General features: G+C 45.5%; 1 protein-coding gene across 2 annotated transcripts in view; it reads right to left on the reverse strand.

Moving 5' to 3' along the window:
• Window positions 1-19,458: 19,458 nt before the first annotated feature.
• Window positions 19,459-27,634, reverse strand: part of MALT1 (MALT1 paracaspase) — a 34,275-nt gene continuing 26,099 nt past the window's right edge. Inside the window, exons 13-18 of one of the 2 annotated variants that reach the window (XR_015261366.1) lie at window positions 27,226-27,353; window positions 24,682-24,831; window positions 23,137-23,294; window positions 22,109-22,234; window positions 20,349-21,342; window positions 19,459-19,730 (exon numbers count right to left, since the gene is read on the reverse strand). Coding sequence is in view for 1 of the 2 variants with exons in the window: in XM_086769759.1 (XP_086625885.1) it covers window positions 20,908-21,342; window positions 22,109-22,234; window positions 23,137-23,294; window positions 24,682-24,831; window positions 27,226-27,353 (997 nt within the window). In the remaining variant the exon portion in view is untranslated. Of the gene's footprint in view, window positions 19,731-20,141; window positions 21,343-22,108; window positions 22,235-23,136; window positions 23,295-24,681; window positions 24,832-27,225; window positions 27,354-27,634 lie in introns of those variants that run through there. The other variant, XM_086769759.1, reaches the window with a different exon arrangement.

Here is a 27,634-nt window from a genome sequence, read left to right on the forward strand (position 1 = left end):
GGCCTTGCCGGCCTCGCCGCTTTATTCGTTTCACAAGCGCGGCTCAGCCCGCAGTTGCGGCCGGCGAGGGCCGCGGGCAGGGCCCGCTGTGCGGGGCTGAGGGAGCTGGGCCGGCTCAGCCTGCTGCACCTGAGTCCCCGCAGCGCAGAACCGCGTCCCCGCGGGGCTGCGGGACCTCGCCGCAGATCGACGCGAAATGAGCAGGGCCTTCCCGCAGAGGGTTTGGCCTCCTGGGACAAGCTGCGTTCGGTAACAGGCTTTTGTTTGCTGCGAAGCAACCTGCCGCTGTTACACATTTTCCTATGAAATTTTGTCCCTTTCTGTCACGGGACAGCGTATTGTACAAGCGTGCAGCATAATTTCTAGAAGTTAAAGTTTTGCATGTGGATGACTTTATTGGGTCATATTCACAGCTTTAAATATAGAACTCCCATCTCACATTCATGCTAGAAGCTTGGTTTTTTTACAGACTGCATAGACAGTAATGACATACTCTGGCTGAAATAATGACATTTTACTAACATCTCTTAGAGGCCTGTTGGTGAGGCAGCAGAGTCGCGGAGGCTGCGACGTTAGCACAGCTCGGCCTGGGAGGATGCCTCCCTGGAGCTGTGTTCACAGGTGTGGATCGGGCAGGCTCAGCACCACGGCCGCACACGGGACTTCACCCGCTACAAATTCTGGCTTGTTCCAGTTAACCAAAACAACAGCAAACTGCTTCATTGCCAGCTGTGGCAATCGGTGAGACTGAGTTTATAGAATTTGAATATAATACATTAATGTGGCAATTTTTAGAAAAAATAAATGGATTTGTGTTCTGCCCTAGTCTTAATGTTCAAGAAGGGCTGTGAAATGCAGCTTGCACAAGCCTAGGGCTCATCCCGCAAGTGACTTGTAGAATTAGGCTGTGATATTTATAACACCCCATTTCTTCCCAATGTTTTTGATTAAAAAAGTGAAAACTACAGTCTGTTTTCTTACATTGCATTTCTGTAGTTGGCTTGCATAATAATATAAAGAAGATGGCAGCTGCTACTACTACTTTTGTATTAATATCTGAAATGTTAATTGATTTCACAGTTTATACATGGCATAAAGGTCCTCGTGCATGCTGCCTTTCAGACAGATTTACTGGTTTTCCTTCCAGCCAGGTGTCCTGGACATCTTCATGGCAGAAAAAGTCTGTCACCCTAAGTATTTGATTTTCAAAAAATAAAATTAAGAGAATTTTAAGTATCATTTACAAGTGGTGCCAGGCTGATAGCTCTTCTCCAATGGCTTTTTAGTTCAAACACACAAAATAACAGGCAATTACAATGCACGTGTCCCTACAGCGTCACTTCTGCTTTGTGAGGCTTTGCTAGGTTTCTTAGCATGTTGACCTTAGAGCTGAGATTTAGTCCTTAAGTCATTTCAAGAGTGTTGTGGCTCTGCAAGTAAAGTTGGTTTGCTTAGCTGCTGGGGAGGCACGGGTGGCTTTAAGTTACTCCAGCATTTCCAGAAGTGGGAACTGGAGTCCGTCGCTCTATCCCGTCTCAGCAGCTGGGGCTGTACAGGGACATAACTTGTGTCGTGAATTAGGAGAGTTTTGGTTCCCACAGCTCCTGAATCTCCACCCCTGACATTTCCCTCTGAAAGTACTTCCTTACCCTACTGCAGCCGGCTAGCAGTGCCGTACCATGGCCAGTCTCTGCAGGTGGGGACGCAGAGGACCCTGAGCATGGGTGGGCTGGAGGAGCCTGTGCCATCAGCGGCAAGGTGCTCTGGCCGCAAGCAGCTGCTGGCAGCACACAGAGTTGACAACGCAGATGAGCTTAGGGCTTGCTCTTCATCAGATGAGGAGTGTCCAAAATAGAGGTCCCATTCACTTCCCCACAGACACTATGCCATGTAATCCTTAGAACCGGTGGTGGAAGAAATTACTGGGGTTTAAGATTATTCTGTTTTCTCTATTGACTTTCTAGTGGCCAGGAGCAAAGCCTCTGACTCAGCTGTTCTTGAGGTGGAGAGTCTCAGTCAAGACAAATGAAACCAGGAGTGTATTCCTTCCACTTCAACCCCAGAACAGCACGGAGACGCGATGTCCTGGTCACCTGCGCTAACAGAGCAGTGAGCTTTGCTATCGAGTCGTACACCAGCTATTTCATTCTCCAGCAACTTTAACCTCACCTTTTCTTTTTCCTGAAGAAAGACCTCCAGTGCAGCCCGCTATTACATCTCAGCAAACAGTGCTGCCCATTCAAAACATTTTCCCTTTGATGCGGCAGTGAATGTGCAATAGTAACTTCTTAATTATTTAACTTCGTAAGGATTTTAAGGCTCTTGAAATCCAAAACTCTAAACCATGGTCTATTCATCCCACACTTACTGTATAGGAATCACTTGTAACTTTCTCAATATAAATAGCTACAAACATAGCTTTTACACATTAAAAATGTGCTGGGGCGAAAGATGGTTTTGCAGGTGGATTGACGCAATAAAAAATAAGGTCAAATGACATTTAATTTTGTAATGTCAGAATAAATGGTACCCTTTTTGTCCCTCCCAATTTTGTTTGTTGTTTTTACTCAATAACAAAACATTTCCTTCTTGGCTAGTGAAACATCCTTAGCTTAAGCAAGCAGGGTAAAATACAGATTCCATATTTCCAGTCCTAAATTTATTTTCCAGACTAATAGCTTTACAACTTTTGGCAAAAACTTAATGCTGTCTGTTACTTCAGTTGCTCTTTTAGGTTTTCACCTTAAAATTTCCTGTATCTTATCATCTACCAGAGCAAAGGCCTGCATTTCTTGTTTTAGAATACTTCCGTTTTCCTTTTTATCACTGTTAAGAATGCAGACGTACTTTTCTTTAACCACTATATTTAAACATTCAGTATTAAAAAAAGCCCCTTACAACTGAACTTCCCCTTTTCAGATGCTCCTGTTACTATACATATACATACACTGTTAGTACCGAGGCTGGCCAAGCTGTTTTAGCAGGTCTGTGCTGTGGGCGAGGCCGAAGCTGCGGCTCCCTGTCGGGCTTTCCCGGGCCGGCTGCAGACCGAGGAGCAGGCGGCTGCACGTGCAGCGCTGCTGCGCACGTGGGGAGAACCGCAAGCGGGATGAGGCCCGACCTGGCTGCAGCCCTGTGTGCTGGAGGGGCGCCTCTGCTGCAGGGAACCCGTGGAAGAGCCTGGCTGCTCTTCCAGGGACCCAGCCCAGGGGACCGATGTCTTCCCTGTGGTGAGGCAGGCTGGGATCAGGCCTGGCAGGGTGCGAATGGCCACGGCTGAGCAGGAGAGGCGGTCTCCAGAGCCTGTGCGTGCCTTGGTCCAGCTGTGGGTTCAGCTGTACCTGCTGTTCCCAGCAGCAGCTTGGATCCCATCCCGTTGCGAGCATCTGCTGATCAAAAGCTGAGCTGCGGCACGGCAGGAAGGGGTGCGACGATGTCCTCATGGCAGGAAGGGGTACGATGGCAACCTTTCTCCTTCCAGAGGACCATGTGGGCACTGCACTTACTTAGGGCAGCATGCTTATGGAGGCATAAAAGGCCCAGCAGCATCCACATGGCAGGAATGCTCTTTTGCCCGAATAAGAGTAAAGAGAAGAAACTGAACATCTGGATCTGAAGGGGACACAGATTTTACTCTGATCAGACAGGAGCCGTTTTCCTGCCAGGCGGAGAGCACGCGCACCTCGGGCACTCACACCCACACATGCACTGTGGGGTGAGGCCCCAAGCATATTCTCAGTCAGAAAAAAAGGGGTTTGCTGAAAATACCCATGTACATCAGACTCGCTGTGGCACGTACACCAGAGCTGGCACACAGGCCATATGCCTGCAACACTTGCTGGCTAGTCTCCCTCGAGCTGCCAAGGGTGGAACTGGTGTTCATGGCAGATGGCTGTGTCCCGAGTCTCTGGGAGAACTGTCACAGGTTTACATCTGTTGGCAAAAGGATGCCTTTAAGCCCAAGCATTTCTAGACAAAGTAGGAAAACTTGTGATGATTTGATGATTGTCAAAACTTGGAAAGGCATTTCTTCTGCACCGGAGTATCATTTTTGGAGAATCTAAGATGGAGATGAGTGAAGGGAAGGCCCAGGGTCTGCTGGGAGCAGCCCGTGCTCGAGCTTTTCTCACACCGCTCCACAGCCCCTTGCCTGAGCCTGTCACAAAGGATGTGACTTGGCTGGCACGCTGGCTCGCACTGCCCGTGCTTTGTGCACACTTCCAAGCTGTTCTTAGAATCACAGAAGGGTTTGGGTGGGAAGGGAGCGCTAAAGCCCACCCAGTCCAACCCCCCTGCACGGAGCAGGGACATCTCCAACCAGATCAGGTTGCTCAGAGCCCTGGCCAACCTGGCCTGGAATGTTTCCAGGGATGGGGCATCCACCACCTCTCTGAGCAACCTGGGCCAGTGCTCCACCACCCTCAGGGTAAAACATTTATTCCTTATGTCCAATCTAAACCGACCCTCTTTCAGTTTAAAACTGTTGTCCCTTGTCCTGTCACTACAGGCCCTGGTAAAAAGTCTCTCTCCATCTTTCTTATAAGCCTCCTTTCTATATTGAAAGGCTGCTCTAAGGTCTCCCTGGAGCCTTTTCTTTTCCAGGCTGAACAGCCCCAACTCCCTTGGCCTTTCTTCACAGGAGAGGTGCTCCAGCCCTTTGATCATTTCTGTGGCCTCCTCTGGACTCGTTCCAACAAATCCACATCTTTCCTGCACTGGGGTCCCCAGAACTGGATGCAGTACTGCAGAGGGGTCTCACCAGAGCAGAGTAGAGGGGGAGAATCCCCTCCCTCGACTTGCTGATCACGCTTCTTTTGATGCGGCCCAGGATGTGTCTAGTTTTGTTTTGTTCTGCATGAAGAGACCCTCAAACAAAGGAGATTGCTTACAGCATCTATACTAGCCCCACGGAGGGCCCATGGAACAGTCAGCTGGTTGGTCAGTACTGTGATCGCACCACTCCATGTACTCCAGCAAAACAAGTAGTGTGAGAGTGAAACGCTGCGGTGGAAGGCGTGCGGGTGCGCGGGCAGGAGCTGCAGGAGGGGCAGCACGCGCCTGATCAAAGCAGTTTGCCCCGCAGCACAGAGGAGCACTGCAGAGGGCCAGATCTGGACCTGAGTTTTCCAAGCCATCACCTCACAAACGCAGTCCTCCACCTGTGTCACCAGCAAGTTACACAACAGGACCCTGCGCGTATTGCAAAATGTAAGGCTAATGGATTTTCCCATGAGCACTATGGTCTTTTCCGCTTAGTAACACCTTCCAGATGCTGTGCCAGAAACCCCTCAGTCAGCTTTCTCTTCAAGCGTTAGCCACCTGCCTGATTAACATCCACTGCAACAAGGCTCATCAGCCTAGGACGTTGAAAAATGGCTGTTTTGTTCCCTTAACGTGCCATATGTATGGGGGTTTTTCCTTCCTTCTCCTGATATTTATTCAAGTATACGAGGATTATTTCTGAATTATTCATCATGCAATATCTGATTAGGCTGTGGTGTGCTGGCTCCCACTGCTTAATGAATGAGCCATTAGCCTTTTGCAGATGGTGCTATCAACAGCTATTTGAATGCTGTATGTTCACCTGCATTTACACAGCACTCGGAGCACGAGCACAGAGCTGAACCTAAGCGCAGGGCTGGGAGATGATTTTTTACTGTAATACCTGTCAGGTGTCGCGCCTTGTACCATTCTGCCTGGCTCGCTCACTGCAGAGGCCACGGGATGGCCTCGTTCGGCGCTCCCCGCAGGAGCTTTCCACAGGGCCCCTCTGACGCGGGAAGGCTGGAATCCTACAGACCAGACAAGCAGAGGAAGTCTTTTTCCAACACTTAAATTTTGTTTTAGACAGGATCTAATACAATTTTCTCAGAATAGGAAATATTTGTGTAGTTGAGTATATATCCTACCAAACTAGTCATTACATCACTTCAAGCAGTGAAGTAAAGTACACAAAAAGAAATTGCTAGCAATTATGATCACTTACGTATACACCGTCTGTCTGCACCAGCGCGTCCTGGGAGGTTTGGTCACTGCTGCCGGCTCGGAGGCACGGCTCACCTGCATGAGCAGAGAGACAGGCACTGTCTGTGTGCTCCAGGGAGTTTCTAACTTTAGGAGAAAGAAGTGAAAGAAGACACTGTGCTAGATAGCCCGAGCAGTGGACTGAGAGGAGGCATAGCTGGCACAGGCACGCCCTTGCTTCGGGAAGGTCCTTGACAGATGTTGGAAGACTGTCTGATGAATCGGGGGACACTGCATAGCGCATGGTGCCAACGAGCTGGAGAAATTCAACCCAGAGTAGGCAGCGCGCTTGTATGCGCCTGCTTGGCGGGGTTCCTGCTGGTGCGCTTAGGGGCAGGCAGCCAGTCCAGCACCGAAACAGCCGGGGACGGGGCACCAGGAGGCCGTGTCTCCCACACGAAGCCACCGCTGCCACCGGCAGCAAGGCCTGCCGGCCCCTCTGGCAGCGCGCTCAACCAGGCATTTGGTACCAGCAGCGCCAGTGCTTTTACTTCTGCCTTTCCATAGCCTACCCCGTGAAATGGAGTGAGCCCATAATAAAATAAGGAAAAACATCCAGAGCTGGACTCTGAGTAAGTCATCAGAAGAAATAAGCGACAGCCGCTAGAAGAAACCTTTGCAGTGGGAAGAAGTTCAGTTAGGTGCAGCCTTGTTTCCAGCAAGAGTGATTTTTGTGCTACTTTTCTTCTGTTTACCTCAGGAAAAGCTGTCTTCATGGAGGAGGATGTCAACAGCAGCCTAGCCTGTCTGCAGTTGCTGATTTTGAGGTGCCCCTGATGTTCTTCCTACAATTGAAGCAAAAAAAAAAAAAATAAAGGCGGCTTGCTGATTGCAGCCAGCACAGCCTGGGAGTATTTCAAGCAATCTCAGACTTTCAGTGCTCATACTTGGTATCTCCTGCTGGACGAAGGACATCTGATTCATCACCAGCAGAGGCTACAGAAGATGAGTCAGGGTTATACAAACCCCATTTAGTTTGTGTAACAGCACTACTTTCTGTACTGAAAACTTCCTTTGCTGCTGCCATCAAGGTCTCTACTGAACAAAACCCTAAATATGCAGCGATTAGCAAACCGTCAGCCAAAGTGGGGCTGGTTGCTTGTGCGACCTGGTTTTGGGTGTTTGTAGGGCATTGGCTGCAAGGGAGCTGTGGGGCTGGGCAGCGCAGTGGCAGGGAAAAGGGGCCTGCAGGAGGGGCTGGCGTGGAGGAGAGCAAACTGAAACTCAAGTGCCAGCAAAGCTGCTGGGCAGGGAAGTGTATCAGGTTGTGTGAAAAGCCTTCCAAGAGCAGTAATAGACACCCAAACTCTGTGATGAGTCAAATCAAAAGCAGAAATAACTTTGAACAAAACTTTTCATAAGATACGGGAGAAATGCACGTATAGTTTGCATTTGAGTATTAAACTCTGTATAAAAATTAACTCTGATTAAATCCAGAATATTAAAAATACTGGCAAGCTCATCTTTATGTTAAGCAGTTAATAATAATAGTTTAAAAAAATCCCCCAAGCCCCTTACAGGCTTTGCTCTTATACAGATCATTTTCCTCACTGATCATTTTAAGAAAATATGATTTTATGAATGGCTAGGAGACATCTAAATTCCTCAAAATGCTGTACTGACTGTTGAGAGCTCCGCTTAATTCACTGCCTGCGGCACAAGGTGGGAAAATGATCCCTCCCTAGGAAAGACAGGTGCTGTTATTGCCATTTCCGTGCACGATTGTAAGCTGGAAGGTTTCAGCAACATCTGCTTTTGTGCTGAGAATTACCGACAGCAGATTGCAGTGAAAACCAGACAGTTTTTCAGTTGCCACTTACGTCAATGGTGAACTCACTATTGAAAATAATCCACAGGTGTCTGTGCTACACATCCTTTTGTGGATCTGTCACAGCCTAAGCTGGGGGTTGATGAACGCAACTTCCCAGTTAGGCAGTGCCATGGAGCAAGGCTAAGCCTGGCTCGTGTAACCGAACAGCAAAGCGTGCAAAGCCAAGTGGCGCACAGCCGCTTGCTGGGCTGGCCCCTGGCCGGGGCAGACGACGTCAGCTCTCCTTGGCCTCGGTGCATCCTCAGAGGGTGCCCGCGCTGGAGACCTGCCCGGACGAATACCTCACTGTGACCCCCAGCCCCGGCTGGAGCGGGGTCGCTGGCAGCAGGGAGCCAGAGCAACCCACTGCTCTGCCCTACGCACGGGCTGACAGCGGCGCTCGAGGGCCCACTAAGGACACTGCAAACCACAGAGGTGTGTCATCTGTATCTGTGCAGAGATACGCACGCGTACGTGTCCATACACATATCTACCTTAAGTTGCATGTTTTAGGTTGCGTGCTTACAAATAGGAAGTACAGAAAAATCTAACAGCTCGCGCTTGCTAACCCTTACCCGTACACGGTATGTAGCCATCGCAGGTTCTCACGCCTTCGCCTGAAGAGCTTGCTGCGGGAGGCAGGCCAGGGATCGGCCCTGACCCCACGCACAGCCCTGCGGAGGAGTTTAGAGGTCTATGTAAGAGTTAAGTGGACAGTTATGAATAAAACAAGGCAAGTTTCTTTTTGTAAAAATTTCTGAGGAAAACAAAATGTCTGCTGCCGTCATCCAGTGGGATTTTAAGAGAAGTTGCAGGTTTACACACTTAAACAAGAGGAACCAGGACAATTAATAGCTTGTTGGCTTCCTTCCAGCACCAAGTTGAACCCAGGCTCTACTGCAAACAGTCCTCGAGCTCAAGCTAGAGCTCAAGCTCCTGTCCTTAACTTAAATTATTACTGGGCTTTGGCGTTACCCACCTTTGCGTGTGTTAGTGATTATCTTTAAAACACCCAACAGCCTAAACCACCAAAAATGTTTTAAAACACATCCAGGTCAGAGAAACACTTCTGCTCACGTAACGCACCACGCTGGCATGCCACACTGCTAATCCATGTGCACGGCACGGGAAGCACCCCTCTCCCGTTTGGCAAAGGGAGGCAGCAGGTGCGGGAGGACCAAGGGCTACGGAAGAGGGAGGGGAGGAACCAGGGGAGCATCTGGCCCGAGGTGGACCCAGCCCGAGGGTTTCGGTGTTCAGCAGCAGCCCGTGCCCCTGGTTTTATCTGCCGCCTTTGAGGCCCATTAGCAGCCGCTGGTGGCTTTCCTCTCTGCGGAAGGGCAGGTGGTGAGGCTCTCCTGGTTTGTTTCACATGAAAGAAGCAGATCTAGGACAGTTATCTCGCTGGAAGGGGTCCGCAGGTGACAGAGTCCCTGCCCAGCAGCATGCCCCCACCTCCAGCTGCTCTGGCCTGGCTACCTCCTCACAAAATTAGCGTGTTTTTCCCGCACAGAGATGGCTAACCATTATGCATCGGTTAGACATCCGCTGCTGTCACTGGTGACAATACTTGGGACTGCTGCAGCTGCTGCGGCGCTGATTAGATTGTGCTTAATGGCAGGCTGCTCGGGGAGATACAAGCACGCCGCGGGCATCGCTTCCTCCAGCACCTGCACATGTTGCGGGGGCTAATCCGCCCTTTCAGGCCTGGGGTATCTCTCCTCTTTGTCCCTTCACCTCTCAGAAACCTCTGTCTCAGAAATCATGCGCCCACGCACCCACTGCTCCTCACCGATGCCTGTCCACACCACGGGCTCAGCCTCCTTGGCTTCGTTCCATCCCGGACCTCGCCGTGCTGCTGCCATCCCTCCGCGTTGTCTCCTTCGCCCTGCCAGCATGCCCCCAGGCGGCGGATGTGACCGGGGGGCAGGCAGGAAGCTCTGAGGTTTTGGTTGCACAGAAATTTGCAAACAGCAGTCTAAAAGAAAAATATCTTGATTTTATTGAAGTGTTTAATCTCTTTTTTTTTTTTCCCTGTCAAAACTATTCCCTAAACACCAGTCACAATTGTGCATGTTGCTCACTCTCCTCCCCGCACACTGCATGGTGGATGGGAAGAAGGGAAGAATAAACTTCTGACAACAAAACTGATGCCTGAGTTACAGCCATGGTTATACCAACACTGAGAAACCCAGCCCAGGACTGATGACCTCAAGCAGTGGAGCTCTGAAGCTCACGCACTGAAAGCGGCCCCGTGGGCAACAGCAGATGGAGCAGAGCAGGAGCTTCCCGGGATCCCGTCACTTAGGAGAGCCCTGCACCTCTGCTAAGCTCCCACACGCACCAGGTGACAGACCTTTGCTCGCCTCCTCCCAGAGCCGGTCTGCGGGGTCTGAGGGAGGAGGAGGTTTTGCCACAACGTCTCTGGTGCCAGGGAGAGGAACAAAGTGGCCCCAGGCGAGAGCCACCTCTCCAGCGCATCGCAGCTGAGGCCGCGGCAGAGCACGGAGCTTCCTCTGGCACAGCCCTCACCTCGGGTCCTGCTCTTGCTGCTCGTGGCACATCACTGTGAGCCTGGCGAGTGCTTCGAAGGAATTATACAGCAAAAAAAATCCCCTGTTGAAATCATACTGAAAATTAAATAGTTGAATAAAAATTTAAGTTTGATAGGAAAGCACACAGTGCGAGTTCCCACCCTAAAGATACTTCTTGGAGCTGTCAAAAAATGTCCATCGCGCATAATTAAAACCAACTGCAGTTTGTGATACATCAAAATTCTAATTTTACCTTTTGTACTTTATATATCTCATAGTTTAACATCTTCAGATCTGGCAGGCAGATGGAGTTTAACAGGAAATACTACATCAACAGATGCTCCTACCTAGTTATCTTTGTTCAGTCTGGGAATAAATTGAGGGCTAAGGCAAGAAAACATGTTTTCTTATAGGGCCACCATCTGCTAAGTTGAGAAGCTGCTGCCACCGATGACTCAGTATCACATGGATATGTAAAAATATTATAATATCATTCTCAAGACAGCTATTATTATATATTAATTTTATTATAACTATTGACCAGCACGAAGAGGATAGCAATAAAAAAAAAATACTGTAACTAAGGAGTCTAAAAGGAAAATAACTTTAAACAGAATTAGTTGAGAAAGGGTAATTATTTCTCTTGGGAACCTTTAGATAACAAACTTGGGTTTTATCCTTCTTTTCTATCATGTTCTGTTAAGAAAGGGAAATGGTGGTGGTTCTTGAAGACAGTGCCAGAACGCACAGACCTTGCTCAATGACACTTAAACCAGCAAAACTGGAAAGAAAATTCTTGCTTTTGATGTACAAGTACACCATCAGAACACTTTCACAACTGGCTCTCTGAGGCAAGTTTTATTACATGACTCAGTTTTGGGGATCAAAATCTGCAAGCACAGTTCTGCAATACAGCGAAACGGAGAGTGGTATTTTAAGCTGCCATGTAGCAGCCTATACTTTATACACCGCGTGGGGAATCTGCACTGCGTGCGTGTATTTGGTAGACAAGTGTAAATGCCAAATACTCCAAGAATGATGGGCTATTAAATGATACATTCACAGACATGGTATAAAACAAGTCAGTTTAAAAGCTTTTTAAAAAGTTTACCAGGCTAAAGGAAAAACGTTTCGGTTAATTCCTCTGCAAACTGGGTGCGGTGGCACTAAGTGCCTCATGCTGGCCGCTTGCGGTGTTTCTGGTCGCTGACCCCCAGGGTGGAGGGAGCAGGGCAGATGCTTTTTGCTGCTGCTGTTTATTTCGGCTGCCTGCTGGAACGCTGCTTGTGGACTCTGTGCAGCAGAAACAGGTCAATTAGCATTAACAGCTAGTCACTTCATAGTCATGACAATTTTTCATCACAAGCAATATGTTTTTTGGCAGAACATAGCTGTAGGCAGAAACAACTTCTTGATAAAAAAGCTTCTGGCTAAATGTGTTTTTTTTTTTTTTTTTTTTTTTTTAATATACTAGCTCTTGTCTTCATCATAGATAACGTCAGAACCATTAAAGTAACCAGTCTCAACCTCAGCAATGCAGTCTGAACCTGACCAACTTATTGGTATTGCTTCAGGGAGTGCTTTAATAGCAATAACTTTCTCACATGAGAACTGAAATAAAAGCGGCTGCATGCTAAGTAGAATTTGCACTCTAGAAATATCTTTTTGCATCCCAGAGAATGAATGACCTCACAAACAGTTGTAAAGTTGAATGGAAGCCAAAAATCTAAGCAATTCATGTTAGAAACATCAGTCCAAAGCTAGAGGCCAAGTCTGGAGGACTACCAGTGAATGGAAACGTACAGATCCACACAAATTTCAGAGTTTAATTTACTGTAAATTATCTAGTGTTGAAGATCTGAGCTGAATACGTGCAAATCAAAAGCAGTGGACATCTGATTATCTATTATCTTTACGTAAAGCAGTGCTACAGTTGAGAGAGGATGCCAAAGAATAAGGTGCACGCAAGCTGCGACCTCTTCCCTCCATCCATCATCCAAAGTTTGGTTAATACACCTACTTTACTCAAGTGCTTCCTTTACACCGGAAGACCATAAGCCAACAAACTTCTTCAGCCAAGAAGAAGTAGACAAGTCTTGTGGAAAAAGGAGTGCTTTAAGTCCCATTTATTGTGAAATTAAATGGCAGAGTTGATATTAACATTAAACATCAGACTAGGCGGTTTTGTAACTATTCATTAACTGCAGAGCAGCGTAGATACAACTGCCTCCAAGTCAGCCTGAGAACAAGGGGCTGCACTGCTAAACGTTTGGCACCCACCAGAAACAGAAGATGACATACAAACTCTCAAGCACGAATTTGGATGTAGTCCCTGCAATGTGAGCCCGGTGTGCTGGACTCAGAGTTATGGCTGGAGAGAGAACGGCGAAAATAACTTGGAAACTCGGTCGATAAAGAGATTACCTAAAGGTGTCCGGGGGCTTCGCAAAAGGAATGGTGCTGGTGCTTGCTAAATGAGGGAATGCTCAGGCAGCAGTTTTTAAACAAACATGGTATGCAGTAACTAAGGCAACAACATTGCCGTAATTTTTAAATTAAACTTATTAACAATCTACAACATTCTTCAAAAAGCATCCTTAGAATGTATGGCTTTAGGTGGTACTAGGAGATTTAATTTATCACTTTGGCTCATCAGGTAAAACGGTTCATGACGTAATTAGCTCTGTGCACTTGGACGAGTATTTATTTCACTCATGTTTCTCTGTTAATCATGCAATTCTGCAGGCATTTTTCTCCCGCTGTGCTTGACAAAAGCTAGCTGCCAGCAAGTGGGTGAATTCTAGCACTTGAAGTCCTTTACGACGTGACAGCACTGACAGTGGGAACGTATTACGGACCTGTTTCTCTACCGCTCGGCAGGCCGCCTCAGGAAGAGGCCAGGAGCGGCAGGGGTTTTCTCCCACGTATCCCATCAGAGCAAAGCGCGTTTTAACACGAGGGGGCTGCCGTGTCATGACCAGGATTATGCCAGTGGAGACAGTACGACAGAAACGAGCAGGGAGTCTCCCACTGTAACGTGGAACAAGTCCTACCTCTGACTGATGTGCTGCAAAACCCACCCCGCCTTTAACCAGCACATTGTTTCTGTGATTCCAGGGCAGCGTGCAAACACCCGCAGCTCTACTGCCGGGACAGGTAAATGGCTTGGCACGAAGCACAGCTAATTTCTGATTAAAATGAACCCATTATTTCTACTAAAAGCAGAGCTGATAATCTAATTGGTGTTTCAAATAAAACGTTTTCTTTGCAGCTGTAATACTGAAGCAGTCTGCAGCAGTTTTCTGCGTATCTCTAGGACAGGCAGAAAGCAAAACCTAAAAAACTGAGCATCAGCAAATCAGTATTTTACAGCTACTCTGTACTTCCTTGAATGACTGTAATGCTTCTTACAGACAAAATAAAATATTAGATTTGATACATTCCGACAATCTCAAAGCAGTTCTTAAAAATTTCTGTCCCGATCCTCAGCTGGTGCTGCGAGGCAGGTACCACAGGCACTGCTGGCACTGAACAGAAGGGAAACGATGGGAGAAAAGCCGGCAGACATGGAGACAGGATGTAAGAGAGGAGTCCTGGGACCACTCTAAGTACCGACAGCACTGAAAGCAGCACATTCAGCAGGGAATTAGTCTGAGCAGTTTCGGCTCCGTAGAGGCCAGCCAGGCTTCTCCAGGTGCCTGGGCTGCCTCATGGCAACCAGCAGGAGAGGGGCCTGCCTCCACCAGGTAACCCGCGCTGCCCACCGTGCACACACAACGTACATCCTCTTAGGGATGGCAGAAAGCTGAGCTACCTCACCTTTACAGAGGTGAAATAAATCCCAACCACCGCGTTAAGTCATAACCGAGCCCAGGAAACATCCGAGAGCTGTTTGACCTTATGTGTAGTGAAGTCATTTGCATTACAGGCTGAAAACTTTTCACACTAATTGCAATTGACTTTGAAAAATGAAAGCAGGCTGCTAGCAAATGACTGAGATGATTCTGCCTAAAGAGAGGATGGGGAAGTCCTAGTCACTTCCTCCTGCATCCACTGCAGATGCAGGTGCGGAGGCTGGTCGCTGTGGTAACACACACCCACATGGATCCTGCTCTCATGCTCACTGTGCGTGGCAACAAGGACGGGAGACAGCATTTTTTCTTATTAGCTCTTAAAATGAACCTAGTATGACTAAATTGCAGCAACAGCACCTTAGAAATTGAATAACTGCTGAATTTCCGCAACGTGGAGGTGTTCTTACTGCATTCCTAGACTACTGCAATTACTAAACTAAAAGGATGATCAAACTTAAAAAAACCAAAACCAAGCTAAAAAAACCCCAAACTCCCCAAATGCCCAACCCCTCCTCCCAAGCCTGATACCCTAAACCTATCTCCAGCTCACAGCAAACACCTTGGATCTCAAAATGTCACACTCCAAAAGGTGAGTGGATCTTCCTCTGCCCGAGTTAAACATTCTGTGCAAGGAAGGAGTAATGCTGAAATGCATTCTGCTTACAGTAGTCAGGAATATTTGTCAAGGTGAACACAGCCCTGAAGCTTAACGTATGTGAGAGCAGCCAAAGCTATTAATTAGCTGACAGAATAAGGAAAAGTAGTTGATGCATGGACAAAAGCAAGAACTACAGAGACAGCAAAACCAGCATTGAAATCTTGCAGAGCTTTATGTCAATAAAGAAGGCAAATCCACTCGTACCATTTCTATGGAAGATATTTCTCCAGTCCAGTATGAACAGTGCTTTGCTTGGACTGCAAGAGGAAATGACTTGATTAAGTCAAAAGATGGCACTATTCAAATATCTCCTGCTGTTCAAGTAGTTGCATTTTGAGAGAAATAACAATGTCTGAACCTGGGCAAAGAAAACCTGAAATACTCCATTAGGCTAATGCCCTACGTGAGCTAGACTGGGGATAAAACCTTACCCGTGGTATTGGGCCACCCTCTTCCCACAGCCTCAGCATTAGGTACGAGGTTCACTGGTCCCTGACCTCTGGTGTTAAATAATGCAATCCAGATCATCTCTACCACAAGAAGGTTTCAGATCTCAGCTGGGCCAAAAGCCAGGTCAGAGAATTACATCAGTCAATACTTCTAACCAGGGTCAACTTGAGTTCCAAAACAATATTCTGGCTACTTGATGCCTCCATGTTCCCACTGTTCTGATGTTCCCACAGCGTCTGACAAATGGTTAACAGTGCACTAGGACAGACTTACGTGGAACTGTAAAATCCCTCCTACTAAACCTACCAACAGCAACAGGATTCTAGAGTGCTATTCAAGAAATACCTCAAGCGAGAAATCTTCTGCCCTACAGAACTCGTACAAAGCGGAGAAGATAAAAAACAAAGTGGATTGGCAGAGAAAGGTACTTGGACAGGACAATACAAATGTCTTACTGCTTACGACAGCATGGATCTCCTTTGGTGGTTTGCCGCAACAGAAATACACCCGAGGATGCTTACCCAAAGCCAGGGGCAGCTGTGTGCCACGTTACGTCCCAGCACCCGCTTCCACAGATCAGAGAAAAGCACGGCCAGCATAGTCAAAGGTCAAGGACAGGGAATTCAAAATGCCAAACCAACAGACCAAGTGAATCCCAAGCCATTGATTCTGGAGAGCTCTCTCTTTATAAGCCTCTCATGCTCCTCTATTCCCATCACTTGCTAGAAACAGGATCACTCTCGCAAGTTTACTGCTGCATGAACAACAGCTTCCTGCATTTCGCTTACCCACATTGCTGCAGTGTGAGCAGGGAAAATGGAAGCAGCGTATTGGCCTTTCTGAAGCATATGAACTCTTCCTTTGCCAGAGCTGATTTGGATTACCTTACAACTTTTCTTCCAAACCTATTCAACATCCAAAACCAAATAACAAACGCCCAAGTTATACAAAATCCTGCAGCTGTGGATAAAGCAGACAGCAAAGTAACTTAGCCTAGCAGGTACTGCAAGCAAAAAATAAATATTATCCCCAAACAATTGCACTTTAGGAGAAAAATACGCACAAGGCTTCAGTTCAGAAAGGGCATCACAAGCCAAAGAGAGCTTTAGCAAATGCCTGGGTTTAGTCACGTACTTTAATCCCACCGGTTTCACTGAGATTTAAATGTTGGCTTAATTTATGCACGCTGAACTTTTAAAGTGCTTACTGGATATGGGCCAAAGGAAACGGATGCTGCTTGCAGCTTGCCCTTAAGAACCAGATATTTCACCCTTAATGCCAATGATTAAAACAGTTAAAGCAGCTCCTGAAGACAGTGATGCAATGAGAAAATGCCTTTCCATCACCGTTCTCAGTTTTAAGGAGGGCTCAGAACGATACATTTCCTCCACAGACCCTACTGCCACAGGCAGTTTCGTCAGCCGGTTTGCACAGGTTCCCCTCCAGTCTCTGCAGTCTGTGAGGTTCTCTCCACCATGTTCACGTACCATTTCAAACACCCCGGCCACAGATCCTCAGAGGTGAATCAGCTCCTGCTCAGCCAGGCTGACACAGACGGTGTGCCGTCGGCCCACGTTCTAAACCTGAGGACTAACCAACGCACGCTGGAGCTCTCCGGAGCAGAGGATTCACCCAGCGCTGACCAGCTGACCGCCCGCAGCTCGTTTCAGATCACGCCAGGACAGCGCTCGCCCATCAGCACTGCGCTGCTGGAAGCCCTTCCCGTGCCGTGAAGGAGCATACCTGCAAAGAGACAAGCACATACAGTCAGCGAGCTCCCCTGCCCTTCTCTGGGCAGCTTTTGACGCTTAATAACCGGATTCTTTCTCCATCCGTATTTCCCACGGAAAGACAAAATATTACTGAAAGACGCTCGGGTATCTGCGTGAGGCGATGGAGAAGGATCACTTCAGTTCAGCCAGCAGCACAGTTCGGGTATCAGAAGCTAGAAGGAATACACACCTGTAAAAAAAAAAACCAAAATAAAATAAAAATCCTTGAAGCGCATAGTTTGAGAAAGCCGCACAGGCCCAGGGTGCAGGTATGTTTAACTTGAGCTGAAGCTCATGATTCAGATTTCCCCTTCTTTTTTTGTTACGGAAATGATTTTCTTATATGCTTTGTTTTAATAAAGTTTTGGGCTTTTTAAACTGGGAGGAGTAGAAGAATATAGCAACTACGTACACACAGATAAATCGTTTTATGGACAACAGTTTATTACACAGTAAGAAACAGAAACTTTTATACAAATGAGGAAACCGGGACAAAGTACTAGCTAAATATTGCAGTACTAGACCACGTCTCAAGCTATAATTTTTGATTTATAAGTCCATTGCACAGGCTGGTTAATGCATAGGTACATCTCATTCATCAATAAATATTTCACTATTTAATACCCTCCAGGAGGAAGGAGAACATTAGAAACTCAAGCTCATTTGCAGATTACTTCAAGCACGGCTGTCATTCTGGAAATAAATACATTAATATCCATGTACATACATCCACCTTCCAGCACAGATGAACTGGAAGATCAACAGATCCAGTTAATGATGCACTGGCATTCCCACCTGAAACCTGTTACGACCACGCACAGCACCGCCCTCGCTGTCCAGCCAACACGCTGCAAGGCTACCGGATCCCACCAGAAGGCAGCTCTCTCAGCTCAAGACTTAAACTGGTTTGCCCACCACACCAATGAGATTAAGTTTTTTTATTTTTTGCTACCTACTTAATGAAAAGCACTACAATAATTTTTCTAAAGTGAAAAGATATTTCATGATGGGCACCTTAATTAAAGCAATACTGCTTACCAGTATTACCAGGGCAGGAGAGGCTACTACCCATACCTGAAAACTCCCTTGAATTTTAATTACTCCACACCCCAATATTTTCATGTTTTCAAAGCATCAGCACTTAAAAAAAAAAAAAACAATAAAACATCAGTGTTTGCACACTTGTCCGCAGACACGCATAGGCAAGTCACAGATTCTTCAGTATTTTGAAACAAAACCAAACAGCCCTCTGATCATCTTCATGGCCCTCCTCTGGACCTTCTCCAACTGGTCCATGTCCTTCTTAGGTTGGGGGCTCCAGAACTGGACACAGTACTCCAGGTGGGGTCTCACCAGGGCAGAGTAGAGGGGGAGAATCCCCTCCCTCGACCTGCTGGCCACGCTTCTCTTGATGCAACCCAGGATGTGGTTGGCCTTCTGGGCTGCAAGGGCGCATTGCCTGCTCATGTTGAGCTTCTCATCCACCATCACCCCGAAGTCCCTCTCCTCGGGGCTGCTCTTGATCCATTCTCTGCCCAGCCTGTATTTGTGCCTGGGATTGCCACGACCCACGTGCAGGACCTTGCACTTGGCCTGGAACTTCACGAGGTTGGCACGGGCCCACCTCTCCAGCCTGTCAAGGTCCCTCTGGATGGCATCCCTCCCTTCTAGCGTGTCGACAGCACCACACAACTTGGTGTCATCGGCGAACTTGCTGAGGGTGCACTCTACCCCACTATCCATGTCACCAACAAAGATGTTGAACAGGGCCGGGCCCAGCATGGACCCCTGAGGGACGCCACTCGTGACCGGTCTCCACTTGGACATCAAGCCATTGACCACCGCTCTCTGAGTGCAGCCATCCAGCCAACTCTTTATCCACCGAGTGGTCTGTCCATCAAACCCATGTCTCTCCAGTTTAGAGAGAAGGATGTCGTGTGGGATAGTGTCAAAAGCTTTGCACAAGTCCAGGTAGATGATATCCACTGCTCATTCCTTGTCCACCAATGCTGTCACCCCGTCATAGAAGGCCACCAAATTGGTCAGGCACCACCTGCCCTTGGTGAAGCCATGTTGGCTGTCACCAACCACCTCCTTGCTCTCCATGTGCTTTAGCATGGTTTCCAGGAGAATCTGCTCCATGACCTTGCCAGGCTGACCGGCCTGTAGTTCCCTGGGTCGTCCTTGTTCCCCTTTTTAAAAATGGGGGTTATGTTCCCTCTCTTCCAGTCATCGGGGACCTCAACAGACCGCCATGACTTCTCACATAACAATGGCCAGCGGCTTGGCAACTTCATCCGCCAGTTCCCTCAGGACCCATGGATGGATCTCATCAGGTCCCATGGACTTGTGCACCTTCAAGTTCCTCAGATGTTCCCGAACCTGCTCTTCGAGTGCAGTGAGTGGTTCTTTGTCCTCCCAGTCCCTGCTTGTGCCTTCCACAGCTTGGATAGTGAGACAAGAGCCCTTATCGGTGAAGACAGGCAAAAAAGTCATTGAGTACCTCAGCCTTCATAGTAGAAGTTAAGTTAAAACAGATCAGCAAAATCTTAAGTGTGTTACATAAGAGAAAGTTTGTAAGAACAATCCACCACAGTATGAATCTGTCACTTTGCTCCCTCTGACGATCTGTAGTTCTCAAAAAAAAAAAAAAAGAAAGAAAGAAAGAAAGAAAGAAAGAAAGAAAGAAAGAATTAAAAAAAAAAAAGTTATAATGTTAGTTAACTAGCTCAGTTCGGGTTTTGTTTTCCTTGCACAGCTCTTCATCCGTCAGTTGCTCCCAGACACTGGACATCTGACCAAGAGAGAGGAGAACGCAGTCAAAGCTGATTATTAGCTACAACCAAGGGACTGGAATGCCAGTGACTGATCCTACTATGTACTGAGGAAGGAAAGAACCTAAGGCTTGAAGGAGACATTCCTATAAACGGAATATTATAACATGAAATCTTCACTTCTGTAAAAGCTCCCTCTTTGCTCAGTTCATTTACATTACGTGTCATCTTATATACTCAATAGGAGGCTGTTACAATGTACATAAACACATAAAACCTTATTTTAATGCAGTATATGAAGAGAAATCTCTCGATGTTGAACAACAAACAGAGATGGAAGAGAGAAAGGTATATTTATCATTTTGGGGCTAATGGGTTTTTAAAAATCATGTTGAATCACAGAGGACATGGAAATTCATTTTCCTGCTTAATTCTGCCAACGTTTTTTCCTCTGACAGCTATACGTGTTTACCTTGTTTTTGTATATGATGAGTGATTCCTCTCTCAAAACAGAAGACTTATGAAAAACATATTTACAGTAAATCTTACAACCCCAGTAGGTACTGGAGAAGCAGCCGGGAAGATCCAGGGATTTACTATCTTGAGAGGAACTTTGACATCACAGCCAGGCTTTATGCATTCACCCTCTACCAGAGATCGGCAGCTTCCTCCTAGAAACGTGTGACTGCCCCTGTTTGTTAGCTGCTTGACTGCCAGAGAATGGAACAAGAGACTCTGAGGAGTTCAGGTTTTCCCCTGTATCAAACATCAAATGGTAGGAGAAAAAAAAAATTAAAAGTCATGCCTTTTTCATTCCTAAATCTATCAGTCCAGTTTTGTCTCTTTGGATCTGAAAAATTTTCATCATAACCTCCTTCCCAGTACCACCCCTAGACTTTCCAGTCCCTCTGTCCTGAAGCCCCCACGCTCCAGAAGACGGATAAGCAGTGTGGAAGGTCCCTATTAAAGGATGATACTCTGGTCTGTTCCGAACACATCACAGCTACTGCTGTTCAGAGAATTTGAGGTTGTCAGAGAAGGAATTCCAGTTCAACAGTATCATCAGTGGTCTCTACTGGTACATTACTCTCTTCCACAGGGTGAGGGTAGTTCTGTACTTCATGTCTTGAAGCTAATATCCTTGAAGTCCCATTGCAAGAACATGCCTCTGATTGTCCGATGCTGTCTGAGCAAACGCGGTTTGGATGGTAAACGCCCGGACAGGAATCCGGTTGGCACCGACTAGGGACATAGTATTTAGTTGCCACTAGACTTGATTCTGTTTGATTATGAAAAGGATTATTAGTGATGCAGCAGGTCTGGAGACAGTTACTATTTCTGAATCCATGATGAAGGCCTAATTTAGCAATAAGAGGCTTCCCAACATTAACTTCCTTTCTTTCATCCATTGTATCTTCTATTCCTGGATACTCGTAGTGTAGGCAAACAGTAAAGATCAAGTGTTCCTGCAAAAGATGAAAGGCAGGAGGGTGAAAAATAAGTTACACTTCCTCTCTAAGTAAACAATATAGGAAACACTTAAAAGAGGCACAGGCTACTGGAGGAGGAGACTAACCTTTTTAGGAGCTAAAGACATCTATTAGGCAAAACTTGTTTACTGAGGACCTCTTTCGGTTAATACCCGCTCACCTGATAGTCCTTATTTCTAGCAGCACTTGTATTACACCAGCTGCCAAAAGCACTGAAGAAGATATACCAAGTAATGTCCAGCACAGATGTCCAGACACAAAGATACAGAGATCAACATACTGTGGCACTGTTAAGTTTAAGTGAGAACCTTTCAAACACTGCATACCCAAGAGCACAGGCTGGAATGGAAGGAGATGATACAAAATATTTCATCTCCTACTAATGACTTCGTAAGATGCAGCTCTGCTTCAGGTCACATTCTTCTTGTACTGCAGGGCACAGGAACATCCCCACAGTGTGCAACAGATGATTTTCACAAAAATAATCATCTTGGCAAAGTTCAGTACAGGTCTAGAAAACACAGAGTGCCTTGCACCATGGTATCAGAGTTGCAAATGCATCGATTCCCTGGCTTTATTTTTCAGCTAAGAAACTAAAAAGACTAAGTTGTGCTATTAGCCATCTTTTCTGTGCAAAGATACACATTATGCAGACAATACACTGCTACCTCAACAGAACTGCAAAGCAACATAATTAATCTAAATTATGTGAACAAACTTACGAGGAATAACATATATTAACCTTTAGTTTTTGCAGTGAACTTAGCCTGGTATAGAGGCAGTGTTTGGGAAGGTCCTTCGATACTAAATAGCTTCCAGTTTCCTCAGGAGTTCCTTTATTGGCTTCTTTAGGATCCACATCCAAGTCCTGTGGCAAGAAAGAAATGAGAACTTAATTGAAGGTACAGAATTTGTAGATCATTAAATAATTAGCAGTATTTCTTTTCAGAAAGTCAGCATTTTCTTCTTCTTAAAAGGAAAGAAAACACCAATCTTGGGTTACTTGCAAAAGCTGCTGAAACCACGGTTAGCCACCATTTGAGTTCCATTTGAGTAGGTTACCCTCTTTTGCTGATGGCTCCTGTCAAACCTGCTGTGCTTGCTTCAGGATTGCTTTTTATTTTAACTTAACTTCTACTGTGAAGTACAGTACTAGAACACTAATTCTATGGGCTAAAAATACCTCTATTTATTATGCACTCTAACTCAAATATTTTCATTATAAAGCATCCAAAGTGACCTGTTTGTTCTAGCTAAAAAGATGTTCTGCCCCATGTCCTCTTTCATAGACATCAAAAAAGAATTTTTTTTTTTTTCCCCCAAGGAGCTTTCTGTTTTACTGTTACCCTTCACTTCACTGTGATGAGCTGAGTAACACCAGTGGAACTAGACAGGATCACTCAGGTGCAGAGAACTGTAAAACTAAAGCCTAAGAAACCTTGTCCTGCAAGTAGATGTGTGCTCTGCTCACAAAGGAGCTACTGACATTTCACTTCTTTAATTAAATATGATAAATGCTTGACAGCAGATAACAAAAATCAAAGGAGACTTTGAAAAAGATTACCCCAGATTAATTTTAATGTATTTTTATGTATTAAAAATATGCATTTAAAAAAAAAAGTCAATGTGTGTGTCTGTACATATGTAAGCACCTGACATCAACAGTTTAGACCCATTTTACTACAAAAGATGCAGTCTGACACTGACAGACCAGACAATTTTCAGCTTCAGTGGAGGGAGACCATTGAGACACCAATAGGAAGCACTTACGAGTGCGAAGTCTGTAACGTAGGCTCTGCAAACTACTATTTCAGGTGGCTGCTTTACTATTCGCGTGTAGATTATCATGACATTGGAAAACTCGGCTGCAAACCCCAACTGAATCTGAACGCCACATTTGAATTCAAGATACATACTTTCTGGAAGCTCTGCAAATAAATAACACATTGCATCCTAAATAAAATTTAGCATACATGTTTTCTTTTTGTTTTGGTTTGGTTTTAAATTCAGAAGTTTTTAAAGGCAGAGACCTCTTCCTCCTGCCCTCCCTCTGCCCGTCTCTTACAGATTTACGCTGGAGCAAACCCGGTTAGAAGCTAACCAGGCAGCGACAGTTTGCTGGTATCACACAGTAACTGGCAGACGCTGCCAGACAGCCGACTCAACTGCTTCGCAGGTTTCTTTCCGATCTCTGTGCAACGAGCAAGCCAACGTTACTGTAACGAGGATACAGCTTACTGACCCGAGATTTTGTTTCCATATCTGTAAGGTTAATGTGGTCTATATCCAACATATAAGACACAGCTACAGCATTCTAAGAACCTTTGAATTTGAGAATACAACACATTTCAGGTTCCTTTTTTCCCTTTCACAGCCTATGCACACATTCACAAAGCCTACCCTGCAGTATTCTTCTTCTTTCTCAGTCCATAGAAAGATAACTGAAAGGGCTCAAGGGCCAACGCCATCATTCTGTGTCTGTACACTTGTACTGATTTTTCTGCTCCCACTGAAGGGGATTATTTAACATTATTACAGACATACCTTTATACAAATACAAAGGTTATTCTCTTCCCAAATTCCAAATGCATTCTCTGCTACGCATGGCTTAAAACAAATAAACCATAAGATAACGTTATGTGTTTATAATTTTTGGTTTGCATTTCAATTATTCAGCAAACAAGAATTAAGGGCTTGCTTCCATAAACAAAAATCTACACAACTAGTTGTCTTAAAAATGCTGCCCCTGACCCCCTGCCCAATCTGTCAGAGAAATTTTAAAATGTACTCCAACATGTCTAGGTGAAAAAGACAAAAAGGTTTTAAACTCCACTGCCCTGCTTAAAAGAAGTCTAGAAAGTCTGGAATTGATCTCACCCTTACTTTAGTTTTCTTAGTTGCACACATTGAGAACTCCTTTTCATTGTGCACTTTTACCAGACAGTTCACCAGCTATTTTAGGTGATTAGAATGAGATTAATGATGTCTTAAAAGTGTCATCGTTAGACACAAACGGACTATGGGGAGATTATCCCAGGGGCAGACATCACCCAAGTCTCTCCTACAGTGTTTGAGTCTTCTTAAATGTACTTACTTGGGATGAATTCTGCGTGTCACCTTGTTCATTACAGTCTCGCGTTCAGGTAAATTCCAACACAAAAGTTTCCAAGATCTGAACATGCTAATGAAAATTCAGATAGGAACTTGCATTTCTTCCATTTCCACTCTATATCAGAACCCTCAGAGTAGAGATTGTTAAGGAAGTACATCCCCTTATTTTTCAGCAGGATGGTCTAAAAGCAGCCTGTACTATACCATGAGCTTTGGCCCACTGTAGGTTCCGTGCCAGAGACTCTGCAGAAGACGTGATCTGTTGAATGGGGTCAGTTAATGCCCTTTTCTCAGACAAACTGCTGCGGATCTCCAAAGCTTGCTTGCCTTTGGTGAGGTGACACTTGCCCATATCTAAAAATAAGATGCATAGTTTCTTTCAAAATCAATGCTGCTGAAATTCTAATTAAGTACATCCCTGCAATGCTGTGGGGTTGCTATGGTTATGCCAGTGTCAGCACATCCATAGAAATGTGTAGTTTTGGAAGCATTCATTGCTCACCTCTTCATTCACTTAAGGCTAAACCAGCACGCCAGATGCCTGCAGAGAATCCTGAGGGTTTTGCATGCACCCATGTCAATGTTTTTCTAAACCAGTTTTGCATGCACAAATGTTTTTCAAAACCAGTTCAAGCAATATCACAGCTCTGATTCCATAAGGTTCTAATTAATGTGACTAATTTCAAGAATGTGAATAATACCACTGGAAGGGATTTCTGAATAACTGGATTTCTTCATTTGGGGAAGTGTAGGGAAAATGGGTGCTGGCAGAACTGCGACATGATCTTACGGGGAAGCCACAAAGGTGGGGGGAAGAAGAGAGAGAAATCTCAGAGAATACTAACCCACGTAAGAACACTCAAAAGCAATGACAAAAAGGGTGAGGGGAGGAAGAGGGTGAGAACATTTTTGGATATTTGTCCATTATAAAATTTGTAAACTTCTTACGCAAGCTGAGAGACTGATTGGCCTGTGACAATGGCAGACTGCAAGGGGTGTCTGTTCTACTCCTACTCCTGCTCTGAAGAGGCTGACAATGGCAGAATGCAGGATAAAAACTAAAGACGTAGTATACACACACCCTACAGAGACAGTATGGATGTAGGATGAGTGGAATACAGGGTTCTCTTTTCACAAAAGAGTAACAGTCAGAATGTCCGAGAAGGCAAGAAAGATGAAGGAAAGGGAAGATACTGGAGCCTGCTCCAAAACAACAAGTTTCAGGAACAAGGGCTTAATGAATTTGGGCCTAAGCACAGCAGCTGGTAAGCACTCAGCAGAAGGAGCTTTATTAGAGTTTCTGCCTGGCTTTCAGGAAACACAGCTATAGCTAACTCTAGTTTCTACCACTGCAGATGAGGACAGCAACTCCTCAAACTACTCCTTTGTATTTAGGTAATGCCAAAATTGAGTAGTAAGTATAAATAAAAAGTACTTAATGCAAAGAGCACTCTGCTTGACTGCACCTGGCCAAAGGAAAAAAACCAGATCGCCCTGTGTGAGGTCAGGGGGAATCAGCTTCAGCCCTAGCCTTTGGAGTAGTCATTTTCATTTTCCCATCTACAGATCCTGTTTCTTCAGGATAATTCTGAGATCCTCTGAAATTTTACTTAACTTTTGACAGAAACTTCGTGGAAAGTTTAACAGATAAGACTGAAAATACAGAATGGTAAGTTTGTTTTATGGGATCTAGTCAAGGGCACACCAACTATAAGCAAAAAGACAGAATATATATGAGAATATATATCAGACAAACAAGCAAATGGTAAAGCAAGAACCATCGCATTTCAGTTTAGATCCTGGGGGTATGCTGGATTCCTATTGCCATCAATTTGACATAAATTGTATGCTTATATTTCAGCTAGTCAGCCAACTACCTCTTCCCTTTCCTCAGCAGAGCACAGACAGAAGCTGTTGGTTTAATCTCTGCATTTCCTGTTCAACAGTCTGACCTGCTGATAGCAGAATTCTACTGTGCATTTAGGATCCTCTTGGATTGTTTTCTGCTTTTTGGATCCCTGTCAAAAGACAGACTGGGCAAAATTCTGAGACCTACAGCTGCACCAAGTACCCTGGAAACCACAGCAGAACTTGGCTGCTTATGTACATTACCTACAAATCACAGCATCTTACACAGAGAGCTCTCTGTTACTGGCCGTATCTGTTCTACGTTGGAGTAAGCCTTTTCACAGAAGCAACACATCTTCCCTCAACAGTTTAACTTTAGCACTTTTCCCATCAATTATAAAAGACAATTACTGAACCACGCATATGGAAAGAGTAGATTGCCTTTCATAGTGCACTTATACCCTTTGATAAAGGGCAAATGATTATCATCGCTATAGCACTCTTTGAGGTAGGTAGGACTCAGTTAATTGTTTAAATGAACGTGGAAATGACTCGACTACCACTAGCAGCTGACACCTCAGCCAGAAGAGTAATTTTTGTGAATGGACAATTCAAAGCTCCATGCAGAAAGCCACTCAGAACAAAGAGATTCACTAAAAAGCAGAGTATAAAATTGATCACTATTAAAGAAGCTCCATTTCCTTTATAATACCATGGTATTTGTCAATGTGCTGCCCAACAGCACCTACTTCTTGATAAAAGCTGCTATTTTAACAAAATGCAACAAGAAAGAGCTTAAAGTAGTGTAACACTTCCACCACGCCAAGAACAACATTTAAGCAAAGAAGTTTTTAGTAATGCAGGCTGAGAAGACTGTTAGTGCAGTAAGCTGGAGCTCACCTTCTGCAACCTCATCAAGCAGTACAGTAATCTTCTTGTCTTCTAACAAACGGTCCTTCAAGAACTTGATGAAGATTCCATTGGCCAAGCCCGACTGCTGAATTTCAAAAGCTTCTGCTCCTTGGCACCTATGAGATCACCAGTATCAGACAAGGTAAGAACACTGAAACATCTGTGTGATTAATAGAAAAGCAGAATCATAGAATAGTTTGGTTTGGAAGGGACCTTTAAAGGCCATCTAGTCCAACCCCCAAGATTAAGATCAACATGAGGACAAAAGGAGTACAGTTATGTTGGAAATGGGGAAAAGAAACCCCACAATTTGAAAACCAGGTTTTATCTAAGGCCAACCTGCTCTTCATGTTAATTTGCAAGCAATTAATCCTGGGAAGATTTCACTTACAATCAA

Source organism: Chlamydotis macqueenii, chromosome W (assembly GCF_036417535.1).
Source record: "Chlamydotis macqueenii isolate bChlMac1 chromosome W, bChlMac1.mat, whole genome shotgun sequence".
Taxonomy (NCBI): Eukaryota; Metazoa; Chordata; class Aves; order Otidiformes; family Otididae; genus Chlamydotis; species Chlamydotis macqueenii.